We start from the raw sequence: 23,347 nt of genomic DNA on the forward strand, positions 1-23,347 counted from the left end.
GTTAAGTGCCCCTGGGTTCAACCCTTGGTACAAAAGAAAAAAAAAAAAAAAACCCAAGTGACTTAAGAAAAATAAAAGTTGGTAGATGGGAGAAGCAACAAACTTGAGAATTTATGCATGGATGCAAATGGGTATATGTGCTTATGTGTAAATAAGTAGAGGGGAGTATTATTAAAGAATATGTTTTTATCTATCAAGTCGCACATTAAGAACAATTATTAAGCTAACTCCTGTCTGATGACATATCTCACTTTAAAACTTAGGGTTTTATATAACCATAACTATATGTCATGCATTACAAGACAGTACATGTAGAATTTTTTTTTTTTAAAGAAAATGGTTATAAACTAACAGAATAAGAAGTCAATGACAGTTAAATAAAATTTATTTCAACTGAAGGAGTTGCTTTTCAAAGTAGTATATTTACCCTCTCACAACTGTTCTATGAAAGAGAAAATAAAAACACATACAAATTACACTTAGGTACTTCAAAAAACAAAGGGCAACTCTTGGGCTAAAATATTACTACACTATTAATGGTGGTCACACTGTTTAAATGTAATTCAAAACCTGATTTGATAATTTCTTAACTTTCTAATTTCCATTTTTAAAGTTAGCATTAAGCAGAAAGAATTCAAGTGAGGAATGTGGCAATGTAATTTAAAAATGGACATTTATATTTTACGAATATAAATATAATTCTTCGCACTTCCAGAAACATAAAATTTCTTAGTAAGAGGACACGTCTTACCCAACTTCTTGTTTAAGGATGTCAAGCCAGAACAGGATAAAGTAATTAATTTCTAAGAAAACATGATTTTTTCCAAATCTACTTTCTAAATTTCAAAAATTAGTTTGAGAATCTACATATACTTTCAGAGTTTTCCTATACCTTTATCCTCATAGATTATTAAAATGATTTTCTCTTTTTTTTTTGAGACATGGTCTCTATGTTGCCCAGGATAGCCTTAACCACCTGGGCTCAAATGATTCTTCAGGCTTAGCCTCCCCAAAAGTTGGGACTACAGGTGTGAACCATCATGCTCTACTCTCGTGCATGTTTTTATTAGTATTTAACTATATATGATGGACAGAATTTCAAGTCAGTACATATACGGATCTATCTCAATTATTTTACTGTTAGGCAGTATTCTTCACTGACTCATGGTTTAATGGTTCCTTTTTTTTTCTTTTTTGGTACCAGGGATTGAATCCAGGGACGCTTAATTACTGAGCCACATATCCAGCCCTTTTTATTTTTTGAGACAGGATCTTGGTCTCACTAAATTGCTTAGGCTGTCTTTGAACTTGCAATCATCATCCACCCTCTACTTCCTAAACTGCTGGGATTATAGGCATGCACCACCATGCTTGGCTAACTGTTCTGTTTTGATAAACATTTATTTTGCTTCTAATTTGTTACTGCAATAAAACATCAAATAAACACTCTTCTTAGTTTCCTGAAGTTAGTAACAAATTCCCACAAATTTCGTGACTTAAGTCACCAAAATTTATTCTCTCACAATTCTGGGACCCAGAAACCAAAAATCAAGATATTATCAGTGTTGCTTCCTTTTACAGACTCTGAGGGAGAAATCGTTTCATGTCTTCTGACTCTAGTGGCTGTGGGCATTCCTTGGCATTCCTTAGCCTGTTAATGCATCACTCTAAGTCACCTGTCTCAACCTAGCCTCCCTCCTCTGATTCATCTCCTTGTCCTTTCTCTTAGAAACAGTCTCATTTCCAGATCCTTTCTTAATTATATTTGCAAAGATTTTTATTCCAAATAAGGTTTCAGTGTGAGGTTCTGGGTAGACATACCCTTATCAGGCCACTGTTCATCCACTACACATGAGAGTATGTCAGGTAGGATAAAAAAATTAAACTGCTAAATTACATCTCAAAATTCTGTAATAATTTTTACGTCTACCAACTGAATATTAAAGTGCTTCCCCCATCCTTGCCAACTCTTAAAAATATTTGCTAAACTGATGCGTTAGGTAAAAATAATGTAACACCACTGTTTCATTTGCACACCCCAATTTGTAGCATTATTAATTATCTTTTCATGTATTTACTGATTATCTGTATTTCTTTTGTTAACAACCTATAAGTTTTGTCATTTTCTAAAGGATGGTATATCTTTTTCTCTTCGCTCTTTAAGAAATTCTCATGGTCTGGATACAAATAATTTGATTATAGCTACACTTTTCTCCAAGTCTGTCACTTATGTAAATTATTGGCTTTCACTACAGAAAATTTCTAACTATTTAGTCAAATTGATCAAATTTTTCCTTTATGGTCTCCAGGTTTTGTTTAACATTTAGGTTTTTAAATTCCCTAATATTTTTATGACATCATAAAGTAAGGCAAATAATGACCTGTAAATTGCAGAATTCTACTTAATTTGTAAATGTTTTATGAATGAGAAAATACTTGAGTCAGATCATGCTCTGGGCATTTACAATTCAGACAGAAGTAACAAATATTTTAGGTAGCAAAGGGCTTCAAACTGATAGAACAGATGAAAAATGACAATAGGAAAAAAATTTTTCTAATAGGTCTCAAAGACACAGTAAATTGCAACATTAACTTCAGAAGATTTTAAGCATTCAAAAAAAAAGTATGCACTTTCTCTCAAAACACGTTTTTGATACTCATTTCATGAACTGCTTGTAGTTGTTCATTCCCCTGCATAGTCTTCCATTGTGCAAAGAGGCCAGTATATCATCACACCAATGAGAGTTGTTTATATGGTTCCTATCTCTGGGATTTTATGAAAAATACTGCTATAAACACTTTAGCACATGTCCTTTTGGTAAACATGTTTTCATTTTTTGGGGACTATACTAGGAGTGGAACTGTGAGTCACAGAACGTATAATGTTCCACTTTAGTAACTACCACCAAACAGTTTTTCTTTCTTTTTTCTTTTTGGTAGTGCTAGGGATTGAACCCAAGGCTTTGAGCATGTAGCTCTACCACTGAGCTACATCCCAGTCCTAGTTTTCCAAAGTAGTTATAAAATTCCTTCAGCAATCTAAGAGTTCCAGTTTGCTGTATTCTTGTCAACACTTATATTTCACCTTTCCCTTTTTAAGTCATTCTGATAGGTATGGAGCAAACAAAATTACTACAGATGCCAAATTTCAGATAATAGTAAATCTCTTAAAGATTAAATATATAAAAACAGCATGTAGGCTGTAAAAAGTGGGTTTAGAGTGTTATATTAACAACAACAAAAAAACCCACTCATTTCACTAATAAAATGATAGTGGGAAGTAAACACATACTGAAGAATAGATCAAAAACCAGCCAAAAAAAAAAAAAAAAAACCAGCTCAAAAATGGAGCCACCAAATAGTCTTTAAAAATCAAAGGAAGAGGGCTTGGGTTGTGGCTCAGTGGTAGAGCACTTCCCTAGCACGCATGAGGCACTGGGTTTGATTCTCAGCACCACATAAAAATAAACAAGTAAAATAGAGGTTAAAAAAAAAAAAAAAAAAGAGGAAGATATAATTGCAGAAGATAGAAAGCATGGCTAATAAGTGACTAGTAATCTGGAAACTAATTTATTCCATAAATTCTCTCGCTAAAATGTTATGGTTCATATTATGCTACAGAGACAAATGTCACTTTATTTCAAGAGAATGAATCAGGCTATTTTTAAATAAAAGCAATACTAAAATATGTTTCAATAATCACAGAATAGCTTTTCTATGTGCTACAGTATAGTATATGTGCCTATCTTTACTATGTAAGATACATTTAAGAAACTACAGTTTATAATTAGATTATGGCATATATTTTTAGGGGAGGGGACCCCAAGCTGAATCTGTAATACTATCTTACATCTAACACTGAACTTAAAAAAAAAAAAAAAAAAAAAAAAAAATCTAGACTTACACTTAAAACTGTAGAAAAAAAAATCCTGGCAAAAATGGAAAACTGTAAGTTAATTCTTTATGCAAGTAACTAGGATTAAGTATGACCTGGTCTCAGCCATCCTACAGAGAAGACTATGTCTTGTAATTTATCACAAAACTTTTCTATAGGTTTAGCTGAGTATTCTGAACAAAAAATTCAGTATCTTTGACTAACCAACATGTTGGAACCTATAAATAATGATCACATTGTCTTATACACTTCTTCGTGAAGCTGGTGGAAAAGTGTCTTGATTATTTATTCTGAAAGACCCAGTTCAAAATGCTTAATTAACAAGAATTGGTAAGTATGTATATATTTTTTAAATTATGTAAAAACAAAAACTATGAACTTCAAGAACAAAGTAGAAAGCTATAAACTATATTCAAGATTATCTGTTAATATATAAAACCTCTTTCTCTCTTTTTTGGTCAGTGATGGGACCAAATTCAGAGCCTCACAAATGCTAGGCAAAAAATCTTCCACTGAGCCACATTTCCAGTCCAAACTTCTTTTTAAATAAAATTTTAGCTTATTTCTCCAAAAGCCATTGGATGAGATTTATAAATGACTACTTTAATCAATGAACCATATTTTAAATTGATAAATGCTGACTCTTAAAAGTTAAGTGGTGACCACTGACAAACTGCATGATTTTCTAGAAGTTCATTTGCTTAATCTTTTTTTGTACACAGCTGGTGCTGGAGACCACAAAAGCTAAAATAAGCTTGCATTCTGACACTGAGTTACATTTCCAGCCATGTTGGATCATTTTAAGGTTAGACTCTCTAACATGTATAAGTTACATATGTTAGGTTTTTTTATACTTAAGAGTATCTAGTAGAGTTTATAAAACGTGTACATTTAGTTGATCAGGTAATTTAGGAATTCTGATAAGTCAATCAAAATTTTTTTGTTTTAAGAAGTATAAAAATGTCTGAAATATAAGTAAGAACTCTAAGAAACCCTTTAAAAATGCTAATTAAACATGACCAGATACTGAAATGAAACTTTTTGCTTGTAGAATTTTTCACTGAAGAGACAAAATGAATGGCTGGGAATGAAGAGAGTGAATGCTATGGAACTAATCATACATAAACATTGAATATAAATAAGCAGTCATCAACATGGGAGTGTACAAAATAGTGTAGAGCTACAACTGTTGACTCTCTAATCCCTAAGGACTCTAAATTGTCCTCTCCAGAGATTACTGAATAGACTTGTTAGATGTTGTATCTCAACAGAATGGGAGTGTCACATTACAAAGAAAACATGTAAAATATGTTAATATTATATGAATGAATATTAAGATCTGCTAGTTCAACACATGTTATATCAGGTACAACTAGTCACACTAAAAATAAAATGTTAAAAACTCACTCACTGTCTTCTGTGGGAAGGACCTGAAGGGAGTAAATCCACTCTATTATATCATCTTTGTTCACCACATCTAAGGAGTCCAACATGTCCAACCCGGAGAGCGCAAAAAATGCAATTGTTAACCTAAAAGAAAAAAATGTAAGATTCCATCTTAACTATCAAACAACTGAACTCTTTATGGTTCAAAAAAACAAAAACAAAAACAAACTCATTTTAACATTTAAACAATTTAAGCAGTATTCCCACTTTGTCAAAGTTAAAAAAAAAATCCCCTCCACATAGTTTACCTTTAATAATTTAATAGTATCAGTCAAACCTTTAATTGTAAAAAAGGGACATTTATGGGCTAAGAAATCAATCCTCAATTGAAGTACAAGTGAATCCACTAAAGCCAGCACATAAACAACATGAAGGTTAAACGTAGATTTTTAAAGTAAAGAATTCCCTGCATGTAATCAGTATGAATAAGCCAAAAAGGCTGAGAAAATGTATAAAAAGGTCAATTTCCGCTAATTTGCCAACAGCAAATGTGTTTTATAAACTTATGCTTACTTCTTGAGGAATATACCAATTTAACCTTTATTCAAATCTGTTTATAAATATGACTCCTTGAGAAAAATTGTGAATTCTGGAAAACAGAAATACTTTAAATACAAATGCATTTCAACTTCATCTTTCCATAGAGGAACATTATTTGATGGAATAAAAACCTATACAGCAACATCATTCCTCTCCAAGACTGTGCATTAAATCAGAACTCTAAACCCTGTGCTGTTCTATAAAAATCAGCATCTTAGTGGTTGCTTTCAACATAGTTTAATTCGGCAGGCAGCTTCTTGGACCAGGGCAGCGGGGCCAGAGGCTTTCCCCAGCAGCCCGGCTCCATCCAGCGGCAGGCCTGGTCCACGGCCAGCTTCTCGGAGCAGGCCCGCCTAGTGAGAGGGTTTCCGAGCATACCCACCCACAGCCCCGCACCCAGTGGCGGGTCCCTGACCTCAGACAGCTTCTCGGACCAGGGTAGAGGCTTTCCCAAGCAGCCTGGCTCCATCCAGCGGCAGGCACGGCACACATCCAGCTACTCAGAGCAGACCCGCCCAGTGAGAGGATTTCCACGCAGAACCCCTGAGCCCTGGACCCAGTAGCAGGCTAGGGGCAGCTTTCTTTGGAAGCATTGCATTATTAAGTTCCTCCAAGACATCAGGCTACTGAAGGCTGGGAGGTGATATACTGGAAATCTACAGTGACACTATAAGCCAATAGAGGAACTCTGCAATATCTCAGAGTCCCACTGATATCTGACCAATATGAGAAAACAAGGGAAGAAAATGTCCCAAACAAACCTAGATACTATATCAATAAAACCCAATGACAGCACAGCAGAAGAAATGTCAGAAAGGGAGTTCAGAATGTACATAACTAAAACAATCAGGGAAGCAAATGAACAGATGAAAAACCAAATGCAGGCATTGAAGGAAAAGATCAAAGAGCAAATGCAGGCATTAAATGATCGCACCAATCAACAGTTAAAAGAGCAAATACAGGAAGCAAAAGATCATTTCAATAAACAGAGATACTGAAAAAAAAAAAAAAAAAAACAGAAATCCTTGAAATGAAGGAAACAATAAACCAAGTTAAAAACTCCATAGAAAGCATAACCAATAGGATAGAACACCTGGAAGACAGAACCTTAGACACTGAAGAAAAAATATTTAATCTTGAAAACAAAGTTGACCAAACACAAAAGATGGTAAGAAATCATGAACAGAATTTACAAGAATTATGGGATATCATGAAGAGGCCAAATTTAAGAATTATTGGGATTGAGGAAGGCACAGAGACACAAACTAAAGGAATGAACAATCTATTCAATGAAATAATATCAGAAAATTCCCCAAATCAAAAGAATGAAATGGAAAATCAAGTACAAGAGGCTTATAGAACTCCAGATACACAAAATTACAACAGACCCACACCAAGGCATATTATTATGAAAATACCTAACATACAAAATAAAGACAGAATTTTAAAGGATGCGAGAGAAAAGAATCAAATTACATTCGGGGGGGAACCAATAAGAATATCAGCAGATTTTTCAATCCAGACCGTAAAAGCTAGAAGGGCCTGGAACAACATTTATCAAGCCCTGAAAGAAAACGGATGCCAGCCAAGAATCTTTTTTTTTTTTTTTTGCAGTGCTGGGGATTGAACCCAGGGCCTTGTGCTTGTGAGGCAGGCACTCTACCAACTGAGCTATATCCCCAGCCCAGCCAAGAATCTTATACTCAGCAAAACTTACTTTCAGATTTGACGACAAAATAAAATCCTCCCGTGATAAACAAAAACTAAAAGAATTTACAAAAGAAAGCCGGCATTACAGAACATTCTCAGCAAAATATTCCATGAGGAAGAGATGAAAAACAATGATGCAAATCAGCAAAGCGAGGAACTAGCCTAAAGGAATAGCCAAATAAAGGAGAAACCAAGTCATGTCAAAAATAAAAATGAGCCAAATGACTGGGAATACAAATCATATCTCAATAATAACCCTGAATGTTAATGGCCTGAACTCATCAATCAAAAGACATAGACTGGCAGGATGGTTTAAAAAGAAAAATCCAACAATATACTGCCTGCAAGAGACTCATCTCATAGAAAGATACCCACAGATTAAAGGTGAAAGGATGGGAAAACATACCACGCAGATGGACACAGCAAAAAAGCTGAAGTATCCATCCTCATTTCAGATAATGTGGCCAAAGTTAGTCAGAAGGGATAAAGAAGGACATTTCTTTCTATTTTTTTTTTTTTTTTTTTGGTGCTGGCAAGCAGTCTACCTACTGAGCTATCTCCCCAGCCCCAAGAAGGACATTTCATACTGCTTAAGGGAAGCATAAATCAGCAAGACATAACTCATAAATATCTATGCCCCAAACATTGGTACATCCATGTATGTCAAACAAATCCTTCTCAACTCAAGAAATCAAATAGACCACAACACAATAATACTAGGCAATTTTAACACACTTCTCTCACCACTGGACAGATATTCCAAATAAAAACTGAATAAAGAAACCATAGATCACAATAACACAATCAACAATTTAGACTTAATGGACACATATAGAATATACCATCCAATAGAGAGCAAATATACCTTCTTCTCAGCAGCACATGGATCCTTCTCTAAAATAGACCATATTTTATGCCATAAAGCTAATGTTAGCAAATACAAGAAGATAGAGATACTACCTTGTATTCATTCAGATCAAAATGAATAGAGCGGGCTGGGGAGATAACTCAGTTGGTAAAGTGCTTGCCTTACAAGCACAGGGTCCCGGGTTCGATCCCCAGCACCGCCAAAAAAAACCCAAGAATTAAAATTAGAAATAAATGACAGAATAAAAAACAGAAATTACTCCAACACCTGGAGATTAAATAATACGCTATTATGCTGTTATATGATAAATGGATAACAGAAGACATCAGGAGGGAAATAAAAAAAAATTCTTAGAAGTAAACGAGAACAAAGACATCATATCAAAATCTCTGGGACACTATGAAAGCAGTACTTAAAGGAAGATTTATTTCTGGAGCGTATTCAATAAAAGAAGAAAAAAAATCAACAAATAAACGACTTAAAAACACTATAGCTTAAAGCCCTAGAGAAAGAAGAACAGACCAACACCAAAAGTAGTACAAGACAGGACATAGTTAAAATCAGAGCTGAAATCAATGAAATTGAAACAAAAGAAACAATCGAAAAAATTAACAAAGAGTTGGTTATTTAAAAATATAAACAAAATTGATAAACACTTAGACACACTAACAAAGAGAAGGAGAAAGAAAAATTACTAAAATTCGGAATGAATAAGGAAATACCACTACAGACTCGAGTGAAATACAAAATGTAATATTTTAGAAGCTATTTTGAAAATCTATACTCCAACAAATCAGAAAATCTCAAAGACATCAACAGGTTTCTAGGGACATATGGATTACCTAAACTGAACGAGGAGGACATACACAACTTAAATAAATCAATTTCAAGCAATGAAATAGAAGAGGTCATCAAAAGCCTACCAACAAAGAAAAGTCTGGGACCAGATGGGTTGTACAAAACCTTTAAAGAAGAGCTCATTCCAATACTCCTCAAAGTATTCCATGAAAATGAAAGTATTCCATTCTATGAAGCCAATATCACTCTGATACCTAAACCAGACAGAGACACATCAAGGAAAGAAAATTTCAGAACAATATCCTTAATGAACATCGACGCAAAAATTCTCAACAAAATTTTAGCAAATCGAATCCAAAAATATATTAAAAAGATAGTGCACCACGATCAAGTGGGTTTTATCCCAGGGATGCAAAGTTGGTTCAACATCTGGAAATCAATAAATGTCATTCACCATATCAACAGACAGAAGGTTAAGAATCACATGATTATGTCGATAGATGCAGAAAAAAAAAAAGCATTCGATAAAATACAGCATCCCTTCATGCTCAAAACACTAGAAAAAATAGGGATAGTGGGAACATTCCTTAACATTGTAAAGGCCACCTATGCTAAGCCCACGGCCAATATCATTCTAAATGAAGAAAAACTGAAAGCATTCCCCCTAAAAACTGGAACAAGGCAGGGATGCCCTCTTTCACCACTTCTATTCAACATCATCCTTGAAACTCTAGCCAGAGCAATTAGACAAACCAAAGAAATTAAAGGGACACGAATAGGAAAAGAAGAACTCAAACTATCCCTGTTTGATGATGACATGATTATATATTTAGAGGAACCTGTAAATTCCACCAGAAAACTTTTAGACCTCATAAGTGAATTCAGTAAAGTAGCAGGTTACAAGATCAAAGCTCATAAATCCAATGCATTTTTATACATAAGTCATGAATCTTCAGAAAGAGAAGTTAGGAAAACTACCCCATTCACAATTGCCTCGAAAAAAACAAAATACTTGAGAATCAATCTCACAAAAGAGATGAAACACCTCTACAATGAGAACTACAGACACTAAAGAAAGAAATTCAAGAAAATCTTAGAAGATGGAAAGATCTCCCATGTTCTTGGAATGGCAGAATTAATATTGTCAAAATGGCCATACTACCAAAAGTGCTATACAGATTCAATGCAATTCCAATTAAAATCCCAATGACGTACCTTACAGAAATAGAGCAAGCAATTATGAAATTCATCTGGAAGAATAAGAAACCCAGAATAGCTAAAGAAATCCTTAGCAAAAAGAGTGAAGCAGGGGGTATCGCAATACCAGATCTTCAACTATACTACAAAGCAATAGTAACAAAAACAGCATGGTATTGGTACCAAAATAGACAGGTAGATCAATGGTACAGAATAGAGGACATGGACACAAACCCAAATAAATACAATTTTCTCATACTAGACAAAGAGGCCAAAAATATGCAATGGAGAAAAGATAGCCTCCTCAACAAATGGTGCTGGGAAAACTGGAAATCCATATGCAACAGAATAAAATTAAACCCCTATCTCTCACCCTGCACAAAACTCAACTCAAAATGGATTAAGGACCTTGAAATCAGACCAGAGATCCTGCATCTTATAGAAGATAAAGTAGGTCCAAATCTTCAACATGTCGGCCCAGGATCAGACTTCCTTAACAGGAAGCACAAGAAATAAAAGCAAGAATCAATAACTGGGATAGATGCAAACTGAAAAGCTTTCTCTCAGCAAAGGAAACTACCAGCAATGTGAAGAGAGAGCCTACAGAGTGGGAGAAAATCTTTACCACTCATACTTCAGATAGAGCACTGATTTCCAGAATATATAAAGAACTCAAAAAACTCTATACCAAGAATACAAATAATCCAATAAACAAATGAGCTAAGGAAATGAACAGACACTTCACAGAAGAAGATCTACAAGCAATCAACAGACATATGAAAAAATGTTCAACATCACTAGTAATAAGAGAAATGCAAATCAAAACTACAATAAGATTCCATCTCACCCCAATTAGAATGGCGATTATCAAGACTGCAAGCAACAATAGGTGTTGGCGAGGATGTGGAGAAAAAGGTACACTCATACATTGCTGGTGGGGTCGCAAATTAGTGCAGCCAATCTGGAAAGCAGTGTGGAGATTCCTCAGAAAGCTTGGAATGGAACCACCATTTGACCCAGCTATCCCACTCCTCGGCCTATACCCAAAGGACTTAAAATCAGCATACTACAGAGATACAGCCACATCAATGTTCATAGCTGCTCAATTCACTATAGCCAGATTGTGGAACCAACCTAGATGTCCTTCAATTGATGAATGGATAAAGAAACTGTGGTATATTTATATAATGGAATATTACTCAGCCATAAAGAATGATAAAATTATGGCATTTGCAAGCAAATGGATGAAATTGGAGAATATCATGCTAAGTGAGATAAGCCAATCTCAAAAAACCAAAGGACGAATGATCTCACTGATAAGCGGATGATGACACATAATTGGGGGGAGGGGGCAAGAATGGAGGAAGGAGGGACTGTATAGAGGGAAAAGAGGGGTGGGGGAGGGAAAAAATAACCGAATGAATCAAACATTATTACCCTATGAAAATGTATTATTACGCAAATGGTATGCCTTTACTCCATGTACAGAGAAACAACACGTATCCCATTTGTTTACAATAAAAATATTTTTTAAAAAAATCACAAAATTCAGTCTGCAAAAAATAAATACATAGAAAAGTATGTTAAAAAAAAGAAAGTTTAATTCCTTTTAAGTTGACAAAGTCTATAATGTTGCTCATTTGAGCACCATTAACTCATTTCCATAGTTTAAAAATCTCTGTAAGTAATAGCAAAAAACAGTTATTTCAAATTTTCCAGTATAATACTGTATGGCAGACCATCTGAAGCATGCTGTAGTCTTTTAGGAAGGTCCCAGAGAAAATAAAGCCTTAATGCCATAAGCCATCCACTGTATGTAATAAATTAACTGTGCATCTAGGTTAGAACTATCTACAATGGTGTTACCAACTTTAAGAGAAATGAGAAAACATTCATTTTTTTTTTTTTTTTTTTTAGGGTGTAATTCTCTCTCTGATCCCTGTTTTAAAAAAAAGGGCTGGCATCCACTAGGTAAAAGAAGAAATCACAGTATTTTAATTCCAACTAAACCTTAAGGGTAAAAACTAAAACCAATGATACTGATGTACTTAAGAAAAATAAAACTAGTATTATTTAGAGATTATTAGCATATACTGGATACTGAATTAGGAAATTGCTAATGTATCACTTTGTTTCTAAACCCACTGAGATCTATCTAATTAAGGTTATTAACCTGCATAAGATCAGGATTAAATTAAGGGTAGTGGAACCCTTTTATGTGGGAAACAGTGTTATACAATTCAGAGTTCAAACTCTGCTGTCAAAGGAGCTACATTCAAATTCAATTTTGGCCAATTTCTAGTCACATGAATCTGCGCAGGTTACTTTACCTTTCCTAAGTTTTAGTTTCCTAGAATGATGTAAATCATCATTAGTCATCACACAGTATTGTGCTTATCTGTCCACAACAAGCACTCAAATGGAAACCATCATTATTGGTGTCTATCCTAACATGCAGGGACAGGAAAAATAATGACCTTAAGCTCTAATCACACTGTATTACAGACCTTTTCTCCAGGTCCTTGGTTGGCAACCTTCTTCCCTAGAGGAATGCTCTTCTCCAAAATAAAATGATACTCTAGACACTGGGAAAACCTCTACTAACAGCAGCTGAGTTTGAAAATTACTGTTCCTGGAGGTAACTTTTATGTAAAAAGATCTACTTTTTTGGTGGTATGTACTCAAAATATTTATTGAATTTGCTGACAAATAAAATCCTGCAATACATATATCTATATTCCTGGAGAATTTTAGCAGGGTTTTCAGTTTTTGGTATAACCCATAAAATGAATGATCATGATCAGATAAAATTAATAGTGAATAATATAGTTTATTAAAGCATTGTTATATAAAAAAGCAAGAGAGACATCAAAATTGAAAAAAAAAAAAAAGGAAGGACTTGAGGTTGGAAACAGACAGAACAAAGATCTTTTAGTCAGTAAAAGCTATAAAGGTAACATCCAAAAGGCAGGGCAAGGGAGTATAGTTCAATGGTTAGAGTTTGCCCAGCATGCTGCAGGTCGTGGGTTCCAACCTTAGCATCTCAAATAAACGAACAAACAAAAAAAGGGCTGTAAAAACAACTTGGTATTCTTTTCTTTTTGCTGAGTACTGGAGACTGAACTCAGGGGCACTCAACCACTGAGCCACATCCCCAGTCCTATTTTATATTTTATTTAGAGACGGTCTGAGTTACTTAGCACCTCACTTTTCCTGATGCTCTGAACTAGCAGTGCTCTTGTCTCAGCCTCCCGAGCCATGTGCAGCACCATGCCCAATTATGGTATTCTTTTCTAAGTTAAAAACTTCAGAAATTATTAAGACCATTTCTTTAAGTTGAAGACAATAAAGTCCAAAGGATTAAATTTACTTTAGATTTCTATGCTTTGGTTAATCAATTAAAGTTCAGTGCAGTATTCTTTCCCATAGAGGTGCTTCTCAAACCTGCTGCACATTAGAATCCACTTAAACAAAACAAAAACAAACAGACAAAAAAGTTAAAACACCAGAACATAACCTAGAAGTCCAGGCCACTTCTAAATCAGAATCTCAGGGTATAGGGTCTGGGCACTGTTCTCATTTTCAAACTTCCCAGATGATTTTAATGTGCTGCCAGGTTTCACAGTGGTTTTTTACTGAAGCAACACTGCCCTGAATGGGATATATCATAAGCAACTGGGAGGGGCTGCTACTGTCATCTATAGGGTAAAGGCCATGGATGCTGCTCAAGTTCTCCAATACCTAAGACAGGCCCAAAGAACAAAGAATCCTCTGATTCCTAATGTCAATGCGAATGATGAGAAATTCTATTCATACTGTTATCTAAAGGGTTAAATGATGTTTTGTTTTACTTGCTTCTGCATATTCTATTCATACTGTTATCTGAAGGGTTAAATGAGTTTTATTTTACTTGCTTCTGCATATTGATGCACTTAATTTATATGCCAAATAGTATATATAATAAATCAATCATATGATGGTAAGGAATTTTAAAATCTTGCACACTTAAATTATTAAGGGCTTCTAAAAAATCCAGTATTTTTAACTCATGGTTGAAGATTTAAGTAGAGACTCTAAAGTTTCGGGGATTAACGCAGCTACAGTACACTCCTTATTTTTTTTTTTTTTTTATTGTTTTTTAGTTGTATACCAACACGATTCCTTTACTTTTATTTTTATGTAGTGCTGAGAATCAAACCCAGTGGCCCCCATGTGTGAGGCAAGCACTCTACCACTGACTTACAACCACAGTCCAAAATTGCTTATGTTTATAAATTAAGTTCCCATTATCAGGCGGAGGGAGGAGGGGAAAAAGGGGTTAGCAACATATGAAATTAAACAAATTATGTTATATGAATGTACCAATATTTAGCAATGAATTCCACTATTATGTATAACTATAAAGTACCATTAGAATAAATAAATGAAGGCCCCATCAGAAATGTTCAGTAACAGCTGGTACACAGAATCAATAAGGTTCTTTGGAGCAAAGGCCCAGCATCCCTCTAAGGCTGGTAAAGCATTCCTTTTCTGATAATTTCAGAATTCTCAAGTAGCCCTAAGTTGATGAGGGAGAGAATTAAACAAGTTGTAAGATATGTAAATGAATTTTAGGTTGTAGGCCTCTGAGAGAAATAATATAGGGTTATGTTGCCCAAATGACTGCTACTTAGGATATAAACTGCTGGTTAATTTCTAATCAGGTATATAGAGGGGTAATGCTTGTCAACATATGCCTCTAAAATCAGGTCAACTAAATTATTTTTACTTTATTACTACTTCTGGAGAACATTTGTTTCCTTCCTTTCTTTTTCCTATAACTGAATCTCTGAGTTTGTAGCTTGAGAAGTTGAAGCAAGCAAGCAAACAAGCCACGTACCATGTACCCCCTAACTCTTACTGGAAAAATTTATACACACACGCACATCCACACACATATATCTACACACACACACACACACACACACACAGAGTTTATCTTACCTGGGCAGTAAAGTAATATTTCCCACCCTAAATAAAAGTTGCTTCATCACTGGATCAATGCAAAGATGGGATGGATGAAATAAACATCTCCAAAAGACCTCATTTTTCAAGCTTAAGTTTGGGCGATGGAAAAAAGAATTTAGTCGCAGTGATATAAGCAGTGTGCTGTCAGGCCAGGGCAGTGAGTGACAATTTGGGAATACATTGGAAATACTGATTTATGGGAGTTAATTGGCTTCCCAAATTTTGGATCACTTGCTTTGTCCCTTTCTGGTACAACACCTTGGCCTTCCTTTACGGATATCTCTAAGATGGATTATATTTCAGCCTAGATCTCAGGTGGGGCTATGGTTAAATCATACTGCAGAAATCTAAAATTATAAACAAGCAGCTACATTGAGAAACAGATATACACATTAAACTGATAACAGTGTCAACAGACAGCCCTTAGAGGACACATTAAAATCAATCATGAAGTTAAAATACTAGCACATAGATGCCCCAATACTTTGAAATGATTCAGTATGAATTCTAGAATTTTAAGCATTATTCATTCATACTTTACAATGGCTGACTCATTAAATATGTTTAAGTATAGTCACACGACTTTAGAATTACTTAATGTGTAAAATAGTTTTTCTCCTATCTTATTAACTCAAGAAGAAAGTTACTAAAAACTAGACAGAACCTGATGTCATCACAAAAATGAATAAATCTTTGTAACTTAAAGCAGGTTCTACAATACATACATAGAAATCATTCCTTTCTAAACTTGCTCCTTTTTGTCTCTTGTTCTCTAGAACAGATGATAGTTCCAATACTGGAATTCTGAGATGAGGATTCCTACTTCGTGGTTCTAGCCCCTCTCTCCTGGACTACTGCAAAAGCTTTCTATTTGATATCCCTGGTTCTGGACCTGTCTCATCCAATATAATGATGATTCTCAAATCCAACGATCACCCTGAAGTGTACACTAAGATCCACTGTTCGGTGATTTTCCATCACATGATATCAAATTCAAGTTTCTGAACAGGGTACACAAGGTCTTCAATGATTTGGTCCATGCTTACCGCTTTAGGCTCAATTCCTACCACACTTGCCTTACATTTTGAACCAATATTAGTTATCTCCTAAACACCTGGTCATTTGCCTTAACTCTTACTGTCCACTTGCAAAGCACCACTGGCTGGGGCGGCGGGGGGGAGGGGGTGGAGATGGTGACGACCCACAAACAAACCACAAAAACACCAAAAAACACTGGAGCACACTCTAATAATATTTAATTTGGGAGTTATTTCTTCCAGGAAGCCTTCTCTGAGTTCCTCTCTTTTCAGGTTCAGTTACTTAGGTGCTTCCATTATGCCCTGTGAATATCACCATCATTGTATATACAAACTCAAAGTGTGGTCAACGGATCAGCAGTGTCCACAACACTTGGGAATTTGTTGGAAATGCAGCATCTCATACCCCACCCAGAACTACGCAATTAGAATTTGCATTTTAACAAGATCCCAGGTGAGTCATATGCACATAAGAATTGGGAAGCACTGTTGCAATAATCTGTTGCATATATTTCTCTCCTATCAGACAAACAGTCTCAAACTTCAGCAAGCATCAGAACCACTTGGGATGCTTGTTATGATACAAAATCCCAGGCCCATGTCTAAAATAGCAGATATGGGGAGGCGACCAGGAACCAGCATTTTTATAAGCACCCATGTCACTAAAAAAAGAGTTTCTCACAATTATGCTTTGAAAGAAACACTGCTAGACTACAATATGGTGGATATAAGAAAGGGAATGAAAGGACACTGTAGTTGCAGAATGGGAGGCAGCAGAGAGGTCACAACACAGGATACACAAAAATTTGGTAGATTAAAAATGCCTCCTAAAATAAAAACTGCCTAAACCCTTCTTCTAGAACAGCTGGATTAAACAAATAAATATATAGAAAATGCTCACTATGGTGTTCCTCAATCAAAAAAAAGTTTTACCTAATTTTTATTACCCCAGTACAAACGACAATAACTCAGACAACAAAAAACTCTAGAGTCACAAAAACGTTTTTAATTGACAAAGCTTACCATCTGAAGGTTAGTCACTTAACTAGTAACTACCACTTTTCCAAGGTTAAAAGAAAAACCTCAGATGAAACAGCAAACAATATACTTATTTGCATGAAGTAACTGTCACCAGAAAAGTAAAAAATCATTTATTCTTACTTGACAGAAACTTATTCTTTATCTTTGCTAAAATACTGGGGCAGAAAATAAGTGTCTAAATATCTGGTTCAATATTTGCCTTAAAAAGTCAACTGTTTCATATTCATCTGCAAAAATAACTGAACAGAGAACACCTGAGTCATTGTCTTAACACTGTATTCCTGTAACTAGACATCTAGTAGTCACTCAATTAATGTTTGTGGAATTGAACTGCAAAACTAGGTAAAAATTGTGACCTACCCAAGGCATTGTTTTCATCTTAAAACTCTAATACCAGTAGAAATTTTGTGACTAGTCACCTTTATTTAAAAGGTTAAAGCTTCTTCACAATCATCTGAAAGTCAATTATGAATCCCACACACCTTAATGCTGAATGAAGAAAGGTAAAGACTAGGGAAAGAGAAACTGAAAAACGAACTACAAAATCTGAAACATTTTTTAACCTTTAAATGCGGCTAGTGAGTAAGCATAGGAAAACTAAAAATGATAAAAAATTCTATGCAAGTGACAAATACTAAACATAAAAAGAATATAATTAACCACTGCAACAGTACTATCTATTCTCTAATACATAATGCTTGGTGTAGGTCCTACTAAAAAGTTATTAAATAAATTGTTAAATTAATTAAGTCAGGCAATTTTTGCTGTTACTTATGTTGTGAGCAGAATTACACAATTTAATGCCACCATGCATTAGTCTACATGGTTTTGTATAAGCTGGAATTTTATAGATCAAACATGGTGGCATCTTGAAAATGTAACCACAGATCTATATGGATAGTTGTAAGTAAAGTCACAATGTAACAAAAATCTGAATTTACATGAAATCGATCTCCATAAAATTGATCTATTAACATTTTTAAACATTTCATATCAATGGACTAAGTTCTGGATTTCTTTCTTTCTTTCTTTTTTTTTTTTTTGCATGTTCAGTGTTGGGGATTGAACCCAGGGTCCCATGCATGCTAAAGAAGCACTCTTGCTACTGAACCAGTACCTGAAATCTCAATTTAAGGTGTAGTTATTACGGGCTCTGCTAGCCAATTCTACAGATGAAGAAAAGAACCTAAGTAACATTATAGTCTTTCAAGAGTCTGTTTGTCCTCCTGGGCTCAGCTCACATTATTCAACAAATATTTCTGTACTGCTTATATGACAAATACCATTCAAGGCATCAGTGCAATGCAGCCTCACAGGCCTTTGTAAGATGATGCAAATTGCTGAAACAGAAAGAAAAACAGCCACTGGCCAATATGGTGACAGAGTACTTGAAATGTGGTGGTTACTGGAATAAGGGAACTGATTTTTTTGGGGGGGGGGGGGTGCTGGGGATCGAACTCAGGGCCTTGTGCTTACAAGGCAAGCACTCTGCCGACTGAGCTATCTCCCCAGCCCCAGGGGAACTGATTTTTAAATTTGATTTAATTTACTCAAAACAAAATATTAAAATGCGGCTAGTAGATACCATATGGACAAGGCAGTCTCAATGTGTTACAGAGGTAAACATGATAGAAAATCCTGCCTTCACAAATTTACAATTCTGTGTGTCACAAAGTTAGTAAATAAATCAAATAATAAACACACGTCAAGTGGTGGTTACACATGGCTTCTCTTAAGGAATCGTGGATTAGGTACATGCCCTTTCTATATATGCTCCCATGAACTCTGTATTAATAGAAAGCTTTACTGAACTAAAATAGAACTCTACTGGAAGAACTTGTCTTATTCAGTTGTATTTCAAAAACTACCATAATAAACATACTTGACCTCGTGTGCAGAAGCAATCTGAAATTCCCCAAACTAACCCAGTTGTGCAGTACTCAAAATACCAAAAACTCAATCTGTTTCTTCTCATCCAGTCCCATGCAGTTCTGAAGCCTCACTTTAAAACACAGCAATGCGGAGCAAATATCACCTCTTTCTCTTTCTCATCCCCAGACTTTTACTGTGAATCACATTCCTCAGCCGTCTCCAACCTCAACAAAGGCAAATGCAAAAACACTTTAACGAAATATTTCATGCAACATTGCACCTTTTTTGTTTACCATTGGACTTAAATTCCTGGAAAGTAAATTTCTACTCATACCTTACACTCCGCTGCTCCTACACACCAAACACCATACTAGCTTTCAATTACGCATTACTGACTACGGAAGAAGGGAAGCACAGGAGCTTGGTGTTTTCCTTTTATACTCATAAATAACGAAACAAACTGATTCACGGGATCTGGGAAACAAGTAAAAAAGCAGCTTAGAATAAACAAACAAAAATGGCTGAGAAGTATAAGAGGCGGAAATTGAGGATTCCAAAAAACCGTTCACTTAGAGCTTTCCAAACCTTTCCGCCATACCTCAGGGGTGCAAGGGTGACTGTAGTTCCACCTGAGGCGGGGGGGGACCGGTCAGTGTCGCGTGTTCCCCGGCGGACGCCCTGTTCTCATTCCAGCCCCGCTGCGCCTTTCCGAGGGGGCCGGGCTCTGCTGTACGCCCTCCAGGCCGTGGCCATGAATTACCTGCTGGTCTCCAGCGAGGAGTAGCGCTCCGGCAAGACCTGAAGGCAGCGCTGGAAGAACCGCACATGCCTGTCCCGCAGGAAATCCAGCCGCTCGCCTTCACCGCTCCCAGGAAGCCGCTCATCCTCCGCGGCTGCCATGCTGCTCCGGAAGTGGTGTCCGCCGCGACCCGGAAGCAATAGGCGTAAAGAGTAACCAAAACCTCACTAGCGACCCGGATGTGCCGGGTTGTAAACCAACTCGATAGTGGGAGCTATAGTCTGTAGACTGGAAATGTCCAGCATTTTCTACCTTGCGCTTCCAGAGATTTGGAAATACTTGATCTTGTGAACTTCAGCCCGGAAATTCCTCTGTGAAAACTTTGGTCTTAGTGGGACAAGAGCTCCGTGTTCGTTTTGTAAAAATCCTGGCCCTAAAGAATGTAAAATTGGTAGATCTGAAGCTAGGGATGGATAAGCATAAATTTGCTAATAGAGTCATTTCCAAGGGAACACAGTTGTAATCTCAATGAATAGGGAAACTAAACCTAATTAAAATGATGGAGATAAACATGCTTATCATATAATTGTCAGCACCACAAACGTTCAGATTTTCCTAATTTTCTTTGGACTGACCAGAATCTTTTAAAAATGAATGTATAGTCCTCAACTTACCAGGGTATGACCTAACGATTTTTCAATAGAAATCATACTTTGAATTCTTATTTTTTCCTCTCAACTTAGTAATAGGTAATAGGATACTGTCCTAAGGCTGGAACGAGGGTTGGGAGGCACAATCAGCCAGGACTAACCAATACTCTTAGGGTATCAAAATGCATAGTGTAATATTCATAATATTTCCAAGGTACTATGTATTAAACTAGGTGTATTAATTGCATTTTTAAATTTATTTTCAACTTAAAAAGGGTTTATTAGGATATAATCCTATCATGGAGGAGCATTTATATATATGCACTATACACACTTTACAGATAACTTACAGTATTCATATGCACGAGACTGCATTTTTTTCTTTCACACATTTTACCAGATTTAACACTTGTGACTAAGTGTCATCAGGAATCGTTGCATCAATTTGCAACACCAAAATAAGCTCAACATATTCTCCAACTAACTATATTAAGACTGAAATAGGGTGCTTCTAGATCTTTTATAAAAAATGGGGGTTTAAGTTACTGCTGTTATGTACATTTTCCTTTAAAGATTCATGAGGCACTCTTGTGGAGGAGAAGGATCAGGCCAAAACTAGGTTATTTAAAAATAACTATGCTATTAGAAATTTGGTTTTACTTTTGCTAGCTTTCTTAGAATCTGTTTTATTTAAAAATGTGCCTGTGGGGAAATCAACAAATATATGAAAAAGTGTTCATCATCTCTAGTAATTAGAGAAATGCAAATCAAAACCAACCTGAGATTTCCTATAACTCCAAGTAGAATGGTTATTATCAAGAACACAAGCAATAATAAGTGTTGGCATGGATGTGGGGGGGAAAGGCACACTCATACATTGCTGGTGGGATTGCAAATTGATGTAGCCACTCTGGAAAGCAGTATGGAGATTCCTCAGAAAACTTGGAATGGACCCACCATTTGACCCAGCTATCCCATTCCCTGGTTTATACCCAAAGGAGTTAAAATCAGCATTGTGTAGTAAAGCAGCCACATCAATGTTTACAGCAGCTCAATTCACAATAGCTAGATTGTGGAACCAGCCTAGATGCCCTTCAGTTGATGAATGGATAAAGAAACTGGTATATATACACAATGGAATATTACTCGGCCATAAAGAAGAATAAAATTATGGCATTTGCTGGTAAATGGAAGGAGTTCGAGAATATCATGCTAAGTGAAATAACTCAAGCCCCTAAAACCAATGGTTGAATGTTTTCTCTGATAAGTAGATGATGATACATAACAGGGCGGATGACAGGCGGGCAAGAGAAGAATGAAGGAACTTTGGATTGTGTAGAGGGAAATGGGGTAGAAGGGGTGGGGGAAGGAAAGATAGTGGACTGAGACATTATTACCCTATGTACATGTATGATTACAGGAATGGTGTGAAGCTACATTGTGTACAATAATAGCAATGAAAAGTTGCACCTGATTTGTGTACAATGAATCAAAATGCAGTCTGTAAAACTAAAGAAAAAAATTTTTAAATGTGCCTGTGGGCGGGTGTTATATTTATTCAACAATCTAAGGCTCCTTCTGTGATTTTTGCTATTAGTAACTACTTATTTACAGGCATTCCTGCATTTCTTTAATAAATAATGTATTAACAAACAGCCTGATGGTCTCAGGGTTGTCCTTGGTGCTTTGCTACACATATGGAGCTCACAGTTCTTGTTCTCAGTTATGGCCAGACTGGATCATATTTTTGCTATTATTACAATTAAGCTGTCTCATACACACAACAGGTAACACACACACACACACACAACCTGAAGATGTTAAAAATAGAGTCATAACACTGATTTAATTTACTAGAATCAACTGTGTATGCTCTATACATGTTTGACAATTCTTGTCAACATAGTCCTTAAATTAGGGAAGGCAAATATTTCATCTCATTCTTAAGCTCAAGGGCTAGCAATTTAATACGAAGCTGAAGGAAAAACTTGCTATGCTGAACTCATTGAAAGATATATTATACACCTCCTAAGTAAGTAAAAGACTTTCCATCAGTGAGTCTGATCATACAAGATATTTGGTATATGCATGACAGAATCTAACATCCACATAAAATGCCACTCTACATAATTAGCTAAGTACGAATAGTTCAAAGCTATGACATCATATCTATAAATCAATATTATTTAGCCATTAAATGAAAATGTTGAAGCCTGGTAGGGTGTCAGTGCATGCCTATAATACCAGGCTTGGTAGGCTGAGGCAGAAGGATCACAAGTTCGGGACTGGCCTAGACAACTGAGAGAGACCCTGTCTCAGAATAAAAAATAAAAAGGGCTGGGGATGTAGCTCAGTGGCAGAGTGTCCCTGGTTTCAAACCCCAGTGCCTTTCCTCCCACAAAAAAAATAATGTTCAACTTATGTAGAAACGTAGGAAAACATGTATAATGTATTATTAAGTGATTATAATATAGTAACTAATATGTGCCTCCATGTATCTGTTATAAAATATATAGCTATATTTTAGAAAACTGTTGTCTTGGAATT

General features: G+C 35.7%; 1 protein-coding gene across 2 annotated transcripts in view; it reads right to left on the reverse strand.

Moving 5' to 3' along the window:
• Positions 1-20,354, reverse strand: part of PGGT1B (protein geranylgeranyltransferase type I subunit beta) — a 60,671-nt gene extending 40,317 nt beyond the window's left edge. The window contains exons 1-2 of one of the 2 annotated variants that reach the window (XM_079143904.1): positions 20,172-20,354; positions 5,307-5,425 (exon numbers count right to left, since the gene is read on the reverse strand). In XM_079143904.1, the coding sequence (XP_079000030.1) occupies positions 5,307-5,425; positions 20,172-20,311 (259 nt within the window). In that variant the 5' untranslated portion in view covers positions 20,312-20,354. Of the gene's footprint in view, positions 1-5,302; positions 5,426-20,171 lie in introns of those variants that run through there. The other variant, XM_079143905.1, reaches the window with a different exon arrangement.
• Between the last annotated feature and the right edge of the window lie 2,993 nt (positions 20,355-23,347).

The sequence above is a fragment of the Sciurus vulgaris genome (genome assembly GCF_902686455.1).
Source record: "Sciurus vulgaris genome assembly, chromosome: 6".
Classification (NCBI taxonomy): Eukaryota; Metazoa; Chordata; class Mammalia; order Rodentia; family Sciuridae; genus Sciurus; species Sciurus vulgaris.